This window comes from Acanthochromis polyacanthus, chromosome 10 (assembly GCF_021347895.1).
Source record: "Acanthochromis polyacanthus isolate Apoly-LR-REF ecotype Palm Island chromosome 10, KAUST_Apoly_ChrSc, whole genome shotgun sequence".
NCBI classification, from domain to species: Eukaryota; Metazoa; Chordata; class Actinopteri; family Pomacentridae; genus Acanthochromis; species Acanthochromis polyacanthus.
In genome coordinates this window covers 38,168,840-38,183,186 of record NC_067122.1, presented here as the reverse complement: position 1 = coordinate 38,183,186, position 14,347 = coordinate 38,168,840, and the positions used below count along the sequence as shown (strand labels likewise).

At 41.2% G+C, this 14,347-nt stretch overlaps 1 protein-coding gene and 1 non-coding gene across 2 annotated transcripts in view; both read right to left on the bottom strand.

The window, feature by feature from the left end:
- Positions 1–14,347, bottom strand: part of polr1a (RNA polymerase I subunit A) — a 57,473-nt gene that overhangs the window by 28,974 nt on the left and 14,152 nt on the right. Inside the window, 4 exon segments of the mRNA XM_051954947.1 lie at positions 6,050–6,215; positions 6,547–6,629; positions 10,407–10,559; positions 10,677–10,775. Coding sequence (XP_051810907.1) covers positions 6,050–6,215; positions 6,547–6,629; positions 10,407–10,559; positions 10,677–10,775 — 501 coding nt within the window.
- On the bottom strand, positions 2,236–2,372 carry LOC127535952 (small nucleolar RNA SNORA5). The gene has a single exon (XR_007944898.1). It is a non-coding gene; the product is annotated as a small nucleolar RNA SNORA5 (small nucleolar RNA).

The window sequence follows — 14,347 nt, the reverse complement described above, 5'->3', positions numbered from 1 at the left end:
AAAGCAGATGATATGGCAGCTGTGAGAGCGACCAGGTGGAACTTGCTTTGTTACCGCAGCTAAACATTTGGTTTACTTAATACTGATTTCCGCGTTCTCCGGAGCAGTCGTTACATTGATATCACAGTTCCTGCTGATATACCGGAGAAGCCCTGAGCCCGTTAGCAGGACAGTGCAGTATGTCAAAGTAGTGCCTGATAACGCATTGAAGGAACCAGGCCAGCAGCAACAGTACAGCACACCATCCGCTGCATCCAAACAGCAAGAGGCTGTGTCCGGCAGGCAGCAGGAGGCGGCTGTCCCAAACAACAGCCACCACCGCCTTCTCAAAGCGAGCCCATTGATGCGGCCAAAGCTGAGACGTGCAATTTCCTAAACGCTATCTTTCTGTTCTTGTTCAGGGAACTCTGAGACACCCCAGTCGTCAGACACTGGCTCACCCATTAAATTAAAGTGGAATGTGGAGGAGCTCCTGCACCGGGTCTGCGCACGCATACCTTGTGTTAGTAAACACTGCAAGGGGTCTATACGAGCTCGGAATATCTAAAAGTCGTACCTTGGGGGAAACGAAATCGGATTTTTTGGGGTGAAAAAAATCGAATTTTTTTTTTGGAAACGTAAAAAAAAAAAGCGGAATTCTGCGAATTCGCGGAAAAAAATCACATCCCTGCATGGGGTTTGTAAGGGTATCTTAGGAAAATGCAGCTGGGCTTAAGAATTAATTCAGAGAAATGCCTCCTTTGCCTCTTTGTCTGTGCGTTCCTGAACCAAGTCATCCAGTAGATCATCACAGCTCCACATCCTGCAGCGGCCTTCCTCTCACTACTACAAAGGCTACGCAAGTATCACTTTCCTTCTGCTAAACAAGTGAATTTACAAATTACAGTTGGTTTTCCAGTTTCAAAGTAATTGTAAATTCATCACCTTTCCACCAACTGCTGTGACGATCACAGTCCACTAGTTTATCTGCATTTATTTATTCACTGTCTGTTGTTGTTTATTGATTGTTTGTAGTATTAGTTAATAACTGTTTGTAAATAATTATCATTGGTTCAACCATGTAGTTTTTGTTTTGGGAACTGGAGGTGAATGAAATCAGAAGCTAAGACTTTCAGAAAACACACTGATCAATTTCTTTGTCATCAAAGTCTCTTTGACACTGATGGTGGCCCTAAATTAACGAGTGCAATTTTAATCATTCGGTGTAGTTTCTATCATTAGGTGTGTTGCAGCTGACACTTTTTTCATACATTGTTTGGTGCAGCCCTTTGAGGCTAATTTCTGTACATGTTGCTACACAGGTCATGATAATGGCAAAGAACTGCAGTAAAAAAGAAACTGGACTCCTCTTACATCCATCCATCCTCTATAAACCGCTTTATCCTCACTAGGGTTGCAAGGGGTGCTGGAGCCTATCTCAGCTGACTCGGGTGAAGGCAGGAGACACCCTGGACAGGTCGCCAGTCTGTCGCAGACAAACAATCCCACTCACATTCACACCTACGGACAATTTAGAGTAACCAATTAACCTCAGCATATTTTTGGACTGTGGGAGGAAGCCGGAGTACCCGGAGAAAACCCACGCATGCACAGGGAGAACATGCAAACTCCATGCCTCTCACATCTGAAAGCTAAACTATCTTGAACTTCCCAAAAGAGAAGTCCAGTTGCTTTTTTTTTTACTAAGTTCCTGGAAATAGAGGTAAATGGAATTTACTCTGTTGGTCTGGTACAACATTAAAAATGACATTTAGAAAATTCAGGAAAAACTCGTCTCTTTCCAGAGACAGCTTTTGTTTCTCGGGACAATCCACAAAATATGCCATGCAGCTTTTACTGAAGTACTCGCTACTAAGAAACTAGACTACTAACTCTGTGAACCACTCCAAAAACAGGCCTGCTCAGTTTAACATTGCTGGAACATTGACTAAAATACTTACACAGCTACTGATCAAGATAAACTGCTTTAGATGTGCTAGCAGGCTTGTTTTTTTACCTCTGGAGAGAGGCTAACAGTTTGCCTAGCTAACAGTATTTATGCTAATCTAAGAACAGACGAAAGAGCAAATCATTATTTTCAGCTATTTCTGCTGGTAACCTATCAATTTAAATTAATAAATGAATACATGCCTGATTGTTTGCACAATTGTAAGCTAAATATGTATTTTATTAAATCTCAGATGTGTGCAACAAAGTGAACATTTCTATACTAGTCCTGGAAACTGTAATAATTCTATTTGTGTGCAGTACATATTTATCCCCAGTGGCCATTTTGAAGCGCCATGAGGCCCATGAACTACACCTTCACTGTGGCAGCCATTTTGGCCAGCGGTATCCACTGAGGAGGAAGCACTGAATTTGACAAGGCTGCACATTTTCAGTATGTTAACTCATTGTAAAGTCTTTATCTTCACTTCACTCTGAAGTCTTTGTGTTCACACCACTTGACAACATCCTGAGTAGCTGAGTGAAACTGTGTCTGCAGTTTGGAGGAAATTCTCGCTAACAATAACCAGATGAACTGTGATTGGTTATGTGGGAACGGTTTCTGTGGTTTCATGGGCAGCTTGGTTGCAAATGAGGATCAGTAACTTCTTCAAATACCTTCACACCAATCACAGACTACTTACCGACATTAAACAGTAGGCCTATTATTGAAATCGTTCGACAGAATACAAAACAGTAAATAAACATGCACCAGTATTTAACAATTCCATTAAAAGTGAATCTATTTGCATTTTTATAAAATGAAGATAGACCCAAATACTGTATTGAGGTCATAGCCAGAAGTGACCAAACTGGCTTGCATTATCAGCTCTGATATTTTGCATAAACCATCTGATCTAGTTCCACAGTCTAACTGGAGTTTATCAGCCTCTTTAGTGCAACAGTTACAGTGCCTTGTGAAAGTATTCGGCCCCCTTGAACTTTTCAACCTTTCGCCACATTTCAGGCTTCAAACATAAAGATATAAAATTGTATTTTTTTGTCAAGAATCAACAACAATTGGGACACAATCGTGAAGTGGAATGAAATTTATTGGATATTTTATACTTTTTTAACAAATAAAAAACTGAAAAGTGGGGTGTGCAATATTATTCGGCCCCTTTACTTTCAGTGCAGCAAACTCAATCCAGAAGTTCAGTGAGGATCTCTGAATGATCCAATGTTGTCCTAAATGACTGATTATGATAAATAGAATCCACCTGTGTGTAATCAAGTCTCCGTATAAATGCACCTGCTCTGTGATAGTCTCAGGGTTCTGTTTAAAGTGCAGAGAGCATCAAGAAGACCAAGGAACACACCAGGCAGGTCCGAGATAGTGTTGTGGAGAAGTTTAAAGCCGGATTTGGATACAAAAAGATTTCCCAAGCTTTAAACATCTCAAGGAGCACTGTGCAAGCAATCATATTGAAATGGAAGGAGTATCAGACCACTGCAAATCTACCAAGACCCTCTAAACTTTCACCTCGAACAAGGAGAAGACTGATCAGAGATGCAGCCAAGAGGCCCATGATCACTCTGGATGAACTGCAGAGATCTACAGCTGAGGTGGGAGAGTCTGTCCATAGGACAACAATCAGTCGTACACTGCACAAATCTGGCCTTTATGGAAGAGTGGCAAGAAGAAAGCCATTTCTCAAAGATATCCATAAAAAGTCTCGTTTAAAGTTTGCCACAAGCCACCTGGGAGACACACCAAACATGTGGAAGAAGGTGCTCTGGTCAGATGAAACCAAAATCAAACTTTTTGGCCACAATGCAAAATGATATGTTTGGCGTAAAAGCAACACAGCTCATCACCCTGAACACACCATCCCCACTGTCAAACATGGTGGTGGCAGCCTCATGGTTTGGACCTGCTTTTCTTCAGCAGGGACAGGGAAGATGGTTAAAATTGATGGGAAGATGAATGGAGCCAAATACAGGAGCATTCTGGAAGAAAACCTGTTGGAGTCTGCAAAAGACCTGAGACTGGGACGGAGATTTATCTTCCAACAGGACAATGATCCAAAACATAAAGCCAAATCTACAATGGAATGGTTCACAAATAAACGTATCCAGGTGTTAGAATGGCCAAGTCAAAGTCCAGACCTGAATCCAATCGAGAATCTGTGGGCAGAGCTGAAGACTGCTGTTCACAAACGCTCTCCATCCAACCTCACTGAGCTCGAGCTGATTTGCAAGGAAGAATGGGCAAGAATTTCAGTCTCTCGATGTGCAAAACTGATAGAGACATACCCCAAGCGACTTGCAGCTGTAATTGCAGCAAAAGGTGGCGCTACAAAGTATTAATGCAAGGGGGCCGAATAATATTGCACACCCCACTTTTCAGGTTTTTATTTGTTAAAAAAGTTTAAAATATCCAATAAATTTCGTTCCACTTCACGATTGTGTCCCACTTGTTGATTCTTGACAAAAAATTAAAATTTTATATCTTTATGTTTGAAGTCTGAAATGTGGCAAAAGGTTGAAAAGTTCAAGGGGGCCGAATACTTTCACAAGGCACGGTAGCCAGTTTATCTCAAGTATTCCTACATCTTCCAACAGCATTTTAAGCATAATATCAAGCCAAATGAACAAACCAGCTGATTTGCGAGGTGGTTTTGGAGAAAATTCATTGACAGCATGAAAGGAAATCCCATGAAACGTCAAATGTATTTGTAAATTGCTATCTTTCATGTTTCCTACACCTGCTAATAGGCTAGAGTAGACCTAAAAGCATGAAAGAAAATGTATTTTAGTCATTGTTTGGGTTAATGAAAGGAGAAAAGAAATGCATACAATAATCAGTATTGATGTTGTGAACATATCTCGATGACAGTTTGTGTCAACGTTACCCCTGAGAAAACCACAGATGCGGCAAAATATCACCACATCTGAGGTTCAATTTAAACCCAGTGCACAACTGGTTTATCAGATGCGTGAGGTTAAGCTCGCATCATTTGCCAAACCGTCTGAGCTAAAGTATCATGGCTCCATTTAGCTGCCAAACTATAGCAAATCTGCAAAGTAGGACTGAAAAGTTGAAAGCAGAATCAGAGATAATAATAAGAAATACGTCTCAGCTAAGCCAAAGAGACACGTCGCCATCTGGCACCAGGAAAAACAAAGTAAGTTTTATCATATGGGTTTATAATTTGACGCTGTCAGAGACGTTCAGTGTTCCGTTTCGTCATATGTTACGGCCACCAGTATTGGTGTGCCGTTTGTTTTGAGGTGGTGCTTTATTGGGCCTTTTGTTTGGGAGTAATTTGTGTGTGGGTTCAGCTGGGGCTTTGTGCAGAGCTTTTGGAACCCCAGCTGCCAGCCGTTTCAGCTGACGACAGAGCTGATGACGACCTGCACTCCAGTCTGGTTCTCCCCGCCCTCCGGCCGTCCTGATTGGACCACCCTCCAGCAGCCCCTCCTCCGACCAACCAGAGGCAGCCAGGCACCACACCTGTTAACCATAAAGCCCCACCATGCCATTAGTCTTGGTGGCTGGTACTTTGACCAGTCCACCCTGGTGCCTCTCTTCGTATTGTGGTTCTGTGTGGTCTTTCGGTCTGGAAGCACTAGTGGTGGGTGCTACTGACAACTTCGACCTTCTGCTGTTGGCTTTAGTTTAGTGTGGAGCCCGATGTGTCAGTGGATACTGAGGCTCCAATTCGTAGTCTGCCAACTGTGTGTAGAAGCCACTTTGTATTTTGAGCTTTCGTGAACTGTGCTCAGTATGTACACTTATTTAGAGGCACCAGTTTTGTTTAGTTCGTTTTGTACACCTTTTGTATTAGTTTTTGTTCCTGATGGTGGGTGTTGCTTCTGTAGTTCTGTTTGGCTAGGGAGTTTAGTTGTTTTCTTTGTGTTTAGCTCAGTTTCGAACTCTGTTAGCCTTTGTTATGTTTTATTCCGTTCTTTGTTTTGGCAACACCCACTCGTCTTGAGTTTATTGTCACTTTTTCGTTCCTTTTACTACTAAGCAATAAATCCCTTAACCTAAACCAATAACATCTGGTTATTTTGTTACATCCAGCCAACCCCTAGAGGTTGGATCATAACATCATACCTCATAGTTGTCCTCTATGAAGGGAAACTGTCGTGGCTGCAGGAACTGAGTCTTGGGGATGTCCAATCCATCTTCACCGTACAGGAATTGCACCACAGATCCATCACTGTCCCTCACTGTCAGATCGTACTGCACCACCAAGCCTTCCAGATGCTTAATCACACATCTGGAGAGGAGAGGATGTGAAAGAGGAAAGAAGATAAGCAGAGGACTGGTTCAGCTACGTATGGCACAAAAAATCCTAAATGCCACAAGGAAAAACCATTTCCCCAAAAAACCATGCTAAATAATGGTTTTGGTTGAACTCGACTCAACCGTGTCTGTACTTTCTGCAGCTGGGATCACAGCTGGATCAAAGAAATTTCACATTTGGTTTAAAGGTTGCCCCTGACACCAATATATACATGATTTCAGTCATGCTCAAACTAAATTCTGACTAAAATCTGCCAACATTTGCATTGTTATCCACAGTAAAGCTCGTATAAAGTTGACGCTACCTCTGCAGATATCCTGATCTTGATGTTTTCACAGCTGTGTCGACCAGCCCTTCTCTACCGGCCATACAGTGGAAGAAATACTCCTGAAAACAACAACAACAACGTTACTGCACACAAGTAAAGGAAAGAAAAGCATGGTGACATAAGTGTTCAGAAACAACTATAAGGGCTAAAGGTGAGAAATCAGAGCAGTGGTACTTCATGAAGTGTTCAGGCTGCTTCACTTTTTGCGCTATTTGTTGTGTTGTAGACTTCATTGAAAATACATAAATCTGGTAGCGTTCCTTTCAATCAACACTCAACCTCACAGCATGTCCTGGGAGCATTTGGCAAGACTCTCCTTTTGTCTTTGTTGTAAAACTTTCAGGTTTGTCCTGTTTGCAACTTTCCTGGTGTCCACCTGAGGCAAACTGAACTGAACTGGACTCAGTTTAAGAAAGGAAGACATCTCTAAAAGGACAAAAATGAGCCATGAAGTCCAAGAACTCTCTACAGGCCTCTGTGATAGAATTATGGCAAGACAAAGACACAGGCAGGGGTATAAAACCATTTCTAAAGTTTGGAGGGTTGCCAAAAGCACAGTGCCCCAATAACTGAGAATGAAAGAAGCCTTTCTTTATACAAGAGCAGCTTGATGGCAGCGACGATGAACGAAAGGCACATGGCAGCTTACTGGGGTTTTTCAGATGGCATTGAAGTGACTCTGACGGCACAAGGAAAAAGAATCCTTCATCTGATGAGACAAAATGTAAATCTTTGGGCGGAAATCCAAGCATGATATCTGTGGAAATGCACGTACTCTAAGGCATCTAATACACTGGAAAAAATGCAACTCTCAAAACAAGAAAAAATAAGTTATTTCAAGGAACTTCTACCTTGAAATAAGTGAAAAAAATCTGCCAAAATCTGTCAATAGAAGAAGTGAAAAATGGCTTGGTCAGATTTCTTGAAATAAGATATAATATTTAGAATCTTGAGATCTCAAAATTAGCTGGGAAAACTTATTTTAAGCTGTATTTTACCAGGATTGTCAAGCTTAGGTGTCTTGTCTGAGGTGCCAGATATGCTAAAAATAAAAAAGAGAGAGCAGTTTTTCACTCAAAAATAGATTTTTGCTTTCATGTAACCTCCTAATTTGAGATGTTTTAACTCTCCTGTTGTCTTCATTTACAGGCACCCAAAACATATTGTTTCCTTGTCTGAAAAAAAAAATCCGAAAAATCAGCAAAAAAACCCCAAATTTCTGAAAATTTGCAAAACCTTCAAGAAGAAAACTCAAATAATTCTTTAAAAGTTTCCCGGAAAAGTTCTATTTAAAAAAAAATCTGCCAAATTTGGCAAGAAAATTCTTGTAAATATATTGAAAAAATTACTAACAATCTTCCAAAAAACTAAAAATATTTAAAGTGATTACATATACATACATACATACACACACACACACACACACACACACACACACACACACACACATATATATATATATAAGTAAAATTTCTAATATTTTAAAGAGAATTCACAGAAAAATCAACCAAAATCCAGAGAAATTCTCTGGATTTTGGTTGATTTTTATGTGAATGTTCTTAAGAAACATTTTTAACATTTCTTTTTTCCCACCAAAAAATGTTCAAAGATTCCCCAAAAATGTTGAAAATGTGGGCCTCAGAAGTTTCATTGTGAAAATAAATTTTTTTTCCACATTTTCAAACTTTAAACCTGGTCAATTTGGCCCGCAGGACGACATGAGGGTTAAACTTATTTTGAGTTTTCTTGCAAAATTCAACTCAAAACAAGATAATTTCAACATTGTTTGACTTCACAAGATATTTAAGATGCATTGTCTTAAAACCAGTCCCTCCATGTTGCTGAAATGTCACTTGTTAAGTGAATTTATCTGAAATCAAGTGGGACGAGACATTTTGACTAAAAATAAGACAAACAGACTTGCTGAGATTTTCAGTTTTTGCAGTGAACAGTATCAGTGGTGACACTTTGGCATAGGAGATCAGATTCCTGCCTCGCCTACTTAGCTTGTGTTGTGTCTACTCTCAGATGTACGTTGCTTTGGATAAAAGCGTCTGCTAAAGGAATCTGTGAATTGTAAATTGTGAAGCATGGTGGGGGCAGCATCATGCCACTGAGAGGCTCTTCAGCAGCAGTAAGACTGGTTAGAACTATAAGATGATTAAATGCAGCCAAATACACAGAGATCTTTGAAGGAAACCTGTTGCTGAGTTCAGCAACCTCAAACTGGGATGACAAACACTCAACAGAAGTGGAGTGGCTTCAGGACAAGCCTCTGACCGTCCCTGAGTCAAACTGCCAAATTCCAGTCTGAAACACAGATACATCACAAGATGGCAGTTTACAGACATCTGTCATTTAATCTGATGGAGCTTAGGAGGATCTGCCAGGAAGAATAGTATAGACTACTGCAAATCCAGGTGAGCAAAGCCTAAAGCATATTTCCACCGTGTAATTCTCTGTTCTGTGTAGATAGATCGGCATTACTCAGTCCCTCCAGGAATTTGTGATATTGCGATCGCGGGAATTCAACCAATCTCCGCGAATTTTGCAGGGTCTTGCAATTTTGTCCAATCACCGCAACTTTTCCGCAATTTTGGCCCACCTCCCGTGAGTTCCACCAATCATAGCAGCTCCCAGCACAAACCTAATGCACGTACGTCACCGAATTCACTTCCTTGTTTCTGGTTTGAAGATGCAGACGTGCGGTACTAATGTCTCTCATTTACCAACAAAAATTACTGCTGAAGACCGTGATAAACAATTAATTCACTGATGTTCTTCACCAAAGTGGAGCTAAACTGTTTTACACCCGTGCAATACTGTGGAATACAAAAAAAGGAAAAAAAAAATCATAGATTGATACACACTTTTTTAAAAAACACCAAACATATTAGAACGGCTGAAATGAGCGGACAACAGACCAGACAAATCACCATGATGGAAGCTGTTGCATCCAGATCCGTTAGAGCGCTGAAAGAATTAAGGTAAATTAGATTAATTATTCCACCAAAGAACACGGCGGAGTCATGTGACGATCAGCGTGTGTGAATCATTTCTCTGTTACCCACATCACAAAACACTCAGGGATTTGAAAGAAATTTTCAGGGTCGGTCAGAAATGACACAAGGACCAAATGATTAGACTTCGGCAGTGATACGGCTTAAAGTTTGGATCCACAGATTTGTTAAGGATTGTGGAGGACTGCGCTCTCTCGGTGCTGTTCTTGTTAGTTGACGTGACAAGCTGTGAGTGTGTGTGTGTATGAACACGTGTGTGAGAGGAAGTGAAATTAACTTTTGGAGCCACTGACAGATATGTCCAAATATGATTCACTCTCTAGTAACTTATCATTTTGTGCCTTAAATCTACCAACCATGTCATGCTAAACCAGTATCTGGCTGCTGCTAATGTCCCACCATGGTGTGCCAGCTTTTTTGGAAATGGGTAGGAACGTTAAATAATTAATTTCGGAATAAATATTGTCAATTACAGTGTTGAAACATGTTCTACAAGCTGGAAAAAATGCAGCTTTTTAGCAATTGTCACTGTCTCCCGCAGTTTCATCACAACAAATAAGCTGAAAACATGGCAACTTTTATCGCAATTTTTTAGAAAAGCTGCCGCAAATTCAAGCATTTTCGGATGCAACAATCACGAAAAACGCCCGCGAAATCCTGGAGGGACTGATAGGTGGATGAAAAGCATTCACTAGAGCTTGAGTGTGTTCTTGTGAGCCATTTCTCTTCCAAGTCCTCAACAGGAGCTCCAAAAGGAAGACAACTTTTAAAACAAACATCTCCTCCCAACACAAACACACAGCTCTCTTCATGTACCTGTGGTTTGATGCCTGTGAGGAATCTGCCAGAAACAAAGCCTCCAGCACCTGGTGCAGGATCGTACGGCTGGAAACAAGGCAAGAATTTGCCAGAAGGCATCAGAGGAGGCCTCCGGCCCTCCAATTCAATCTGACCGAGGAGACACGAGATCTGAAACACACACAGTTAAAGTCAGGGAATTTGTAGCTTCACAGACTGATGTTTTAGAGGCTGGATGCTAAATCAGTAATATGTGAGAGCAGTACAGGTGAATGTGGGGAGGCTCACCTGCATCGTGTTCACTGTAGATCCCTTGGCTCCTGATTGGACCATCAGCTGGAGGTTGTTGTCTGGGAAAGAGGTGTGCAGACCGGCTGGCATACACACCTACAAACATACAAGTCATCATTATCATCGACACCAGCACAGAGAGCTTTGAATACGGGCAACATGCATTATTGTTTTCTATTAAAATAATTCCTTCCTGACTCAAAATGGTTTAGATGCAACTGTATGAAGCCGCCTCTCTACACAAACATCACTCCACAGCTGCAGCTCAAACACAACAACTCACCTCCAACTCTGCTCAAACACTCTTCAACTATTCTAAAGAACACAATGGCAAGCTGTAATATTGGAAGAATTCATCCTGACATGTTTGAACTGCATTCAGACTCAGAAGAATAACTTTACAGAAAGAACAGGATCGTTCCTCACATCTGTTACGTATGAAACTCCATGAATCTGAATCTGCATTTCTGAGACTGTCCTCAGTAAACTGCAGTTTAAAGGTGGAAGCAGAAGGATGCTGACTGTTTGCTTCACTCATGATATGCCATGTAGCATATTAAAAACAGACACCACATGGACACATTAACAAAGTAAAACCTATACACTGAACTGGTGAAATGAATGAATAAAAATGAGACATGAATTTTGTGGTTGTTGTTATTCACAGTCTCTTTAGAAAGTGTTCAGACCCCGTTATTCTGTAGCCTCGTGTTGGAGTTTTAATTTTAACTGAATAATGTTGGCACACTTCCATTCAAGCTACACTCAATATCCAATAATAACAAAGCAAAGCCTGTAACAGCTTATCCAAGAAGACTCCAAACTACCAAAGGAGCTTCTACAAAGTATTTTGGAAAAGAAAGAGTTCAGTTTTTGATTTTTCTTACTAAACGCGTAACTATTCCTAATGTTGTCTGTGTAAATTCTCAGTCATCCAGGTCACGGTAATCGTAGGAGCTTCAACAGAAAGATGTTTTATCTTTTATCCACGAGGCATCCTCAGTTCTAACTGGCTGATTGGGAATTCATTCCAGGTCACATAGCTAATGTCAATCTGCCAAGTCAGCAGAGATTTAAGATGCTAACAATGGCACAACTTCAGAATGTTTTTGCCGTCATTAACATCTCCTGACTACAGATTCACATCCTTTGTGTCAACTGGCATGTCCCTGCACAATGATTGCTGCTATTTTTGTAGAACCACCCGTTTAACAACAGTTCACACCTAGAGGCCTAGAGGCATGCGAGTCCTGTGCTGTTAACAGGCCTTTAGTCATGTAACCTGGAGTGACTTTCTATTCTGTAACTCCCCATCAGTCAGTCAGAACTGAAGAAGCCTCTTGGATGAAGGTGAAACATCTTCAAGAACCTTCAAGAGAAGTCCAGTTGTGGGTTCTGTATCGTTGAAGGGTTCAGTTCAGGCAACTGGACTCATTCTTGTGATCTTGAAGATGTTTCGCCTCTCATCTGAGCGGCTTCTTCAGTTCTAAAACTAGTTTGGAGAGTCCCAGGTATTTAACCACTAGAGGTGAAGGTGGGATTAAGGCTGATGGTATTTACTGAAAGACTAAAGAAATCTTTCAACAGCAGGTGTTTACCCCCAATGAGGTATTATTAAACCCTTCACCTTAAGATGACCTGGATGACTGAGAACCTTCACAGACACGTTCTGTGTAGTTGTATGAGTGCAGAATGATAGAGGAACTGTCAGCTTCTAATCCAATGCTATTTCTAAAGCACTTTAAAAACAACACTGTTGACCAAAGTGCTGCGCACAGTGAGAAAATACAAAGAGTGCGAGTATAAAAATAAGACATAGGACTAGGCTTGGGCGGTATCCAAATTTTGATACCGTCAAACTTCCTTCACATTTTACTGGGGTATACAGTATTACCGTGACTATTACTGTTACTGGCTTGTGCCTTCACGTTCGGAAATGGAATACTGGCAGCAGTGAGTGGGTGGTTGATTCGGAGATGCGTCCTCAGGTTAGAGGTGTTTCCATCTCTCGCGATCACCTTTTGATTGCAGAATTTACAAACTGCTTCATCAGTATTTACTGGCTCTCCTTTCTCGTTTGCCTGGAACCCGAAATACTCCCAAACTACAGAAGTTGTGTTCTTTTTTGACACCAAGTCACTCCGTGCAGGATGTGCCATCTTCCCCCCTCTCTCTCTCCTCTGCGCTGTCACGTGACGACGTCACGTTCATAAACTTTATGGAAAGTCTCCAAAAGTAGGCTAAAACATAACTGTTTAAGTAAAACTGAAAATTCAACCACACATAAGTGCTACTGGACAGAGAATCAATTTTAGGCATTAAATGACTTTTATTTAATATTTAATCCTTATGTTAACCTTTCCTGCTCAGCTCCCGACCGTGGTCAGGAAGCCCAGGGGAGGACAGTTCTCCAGGGCTGAAGTTATTGCTGTTGCTTCGGTGTTAACCCCCTTCACTTCCTCAGCAGTCGTAGAAGGCAAAGACACAGGAGCCCGGCCTTATTGAAGAATACTGCAGCCTTTATTGCGAATTACACACACACACACACACACACACATTTGTACTTCTATCTTAGTGAGGACATCCATAGGCGTAATGCATTTCCTAGAGCCTTATCCTAACCTTAACCATCACAACTGATTGCCTAAACTTAATCCTTACCCTAACCCTAATCAAACCTCAATTCATACCTGTTCTCTAAAAACAAGTCTTCACCCTCAAACATGGCTGTTTCAAAGTGAGGACCGGCCAAAATGTCCTCACTTTGTAAAAATGTCCTCACTTTGATAGTTAAATGCAGAAAATGGTACTCACCATGTAGCAAGTACAAGAACACACACACACACACACACACACACACACACACACACACACACACACACACACACACACACACACACTGCTCTCTCTTCCTCTCTCATAACGGAGCCACACATCATTGCATTTTTTTCATGAAGGTATTGGAACGGATACCGCTGCTATTTTTAAACACCGGCGGTATACGTTATTACCCTAATACCGTATACCGCCCAAGCCTACATAGGACACAGGTTACACAGTAAAAGACAGCTCTAAGCTGAGCCATAGGCCAAGTTACAAAACATGTTTTCAAAAGAGATCTAAAAGTAGGGAGAGACAGTCTGACATTTAGCGGGAGCTCATTCCACAGTTTAGGAGCAGCCACAGAAAAAGAACGATCACCTCTCAGTTTTTTCTTGGCCTTAGGCACCACTAGTAGAGCTTGATCTGCTGACCTCAGTGAGCGAGATGGGTTGGAGGGAACCAGCAGATCACACAGGTACAGGGGGACCAAACCATGAAGGCATTTCAAAACAAATAAAGGAAGTTTAACATCAATACGGACGTGCACAGGGAGCCAGTGGAGGGACTGGAGGATGGGAGCTTTGTACATTTAAAATTAAAACTACAAGACAAAGTGTGCTATAAGTGAAGGAGTCTGAATTCTTTCTGAAGCCACTGTAGGTGAAACTACTAGCAAATTAGTTTTATCTCTTCTTTGATCTTGTGTCACCACATTCATTTATCATTTGTGAAGTTTGACAGTGAACTCTAAGGTTATTTGTTTGAACCGCTCCAACATGTTCGGTCCTCTCATTGTTGCTTTCTCTTTCATTTGCTTTTGCTCTCAACTTTCAGTTCAACTTACA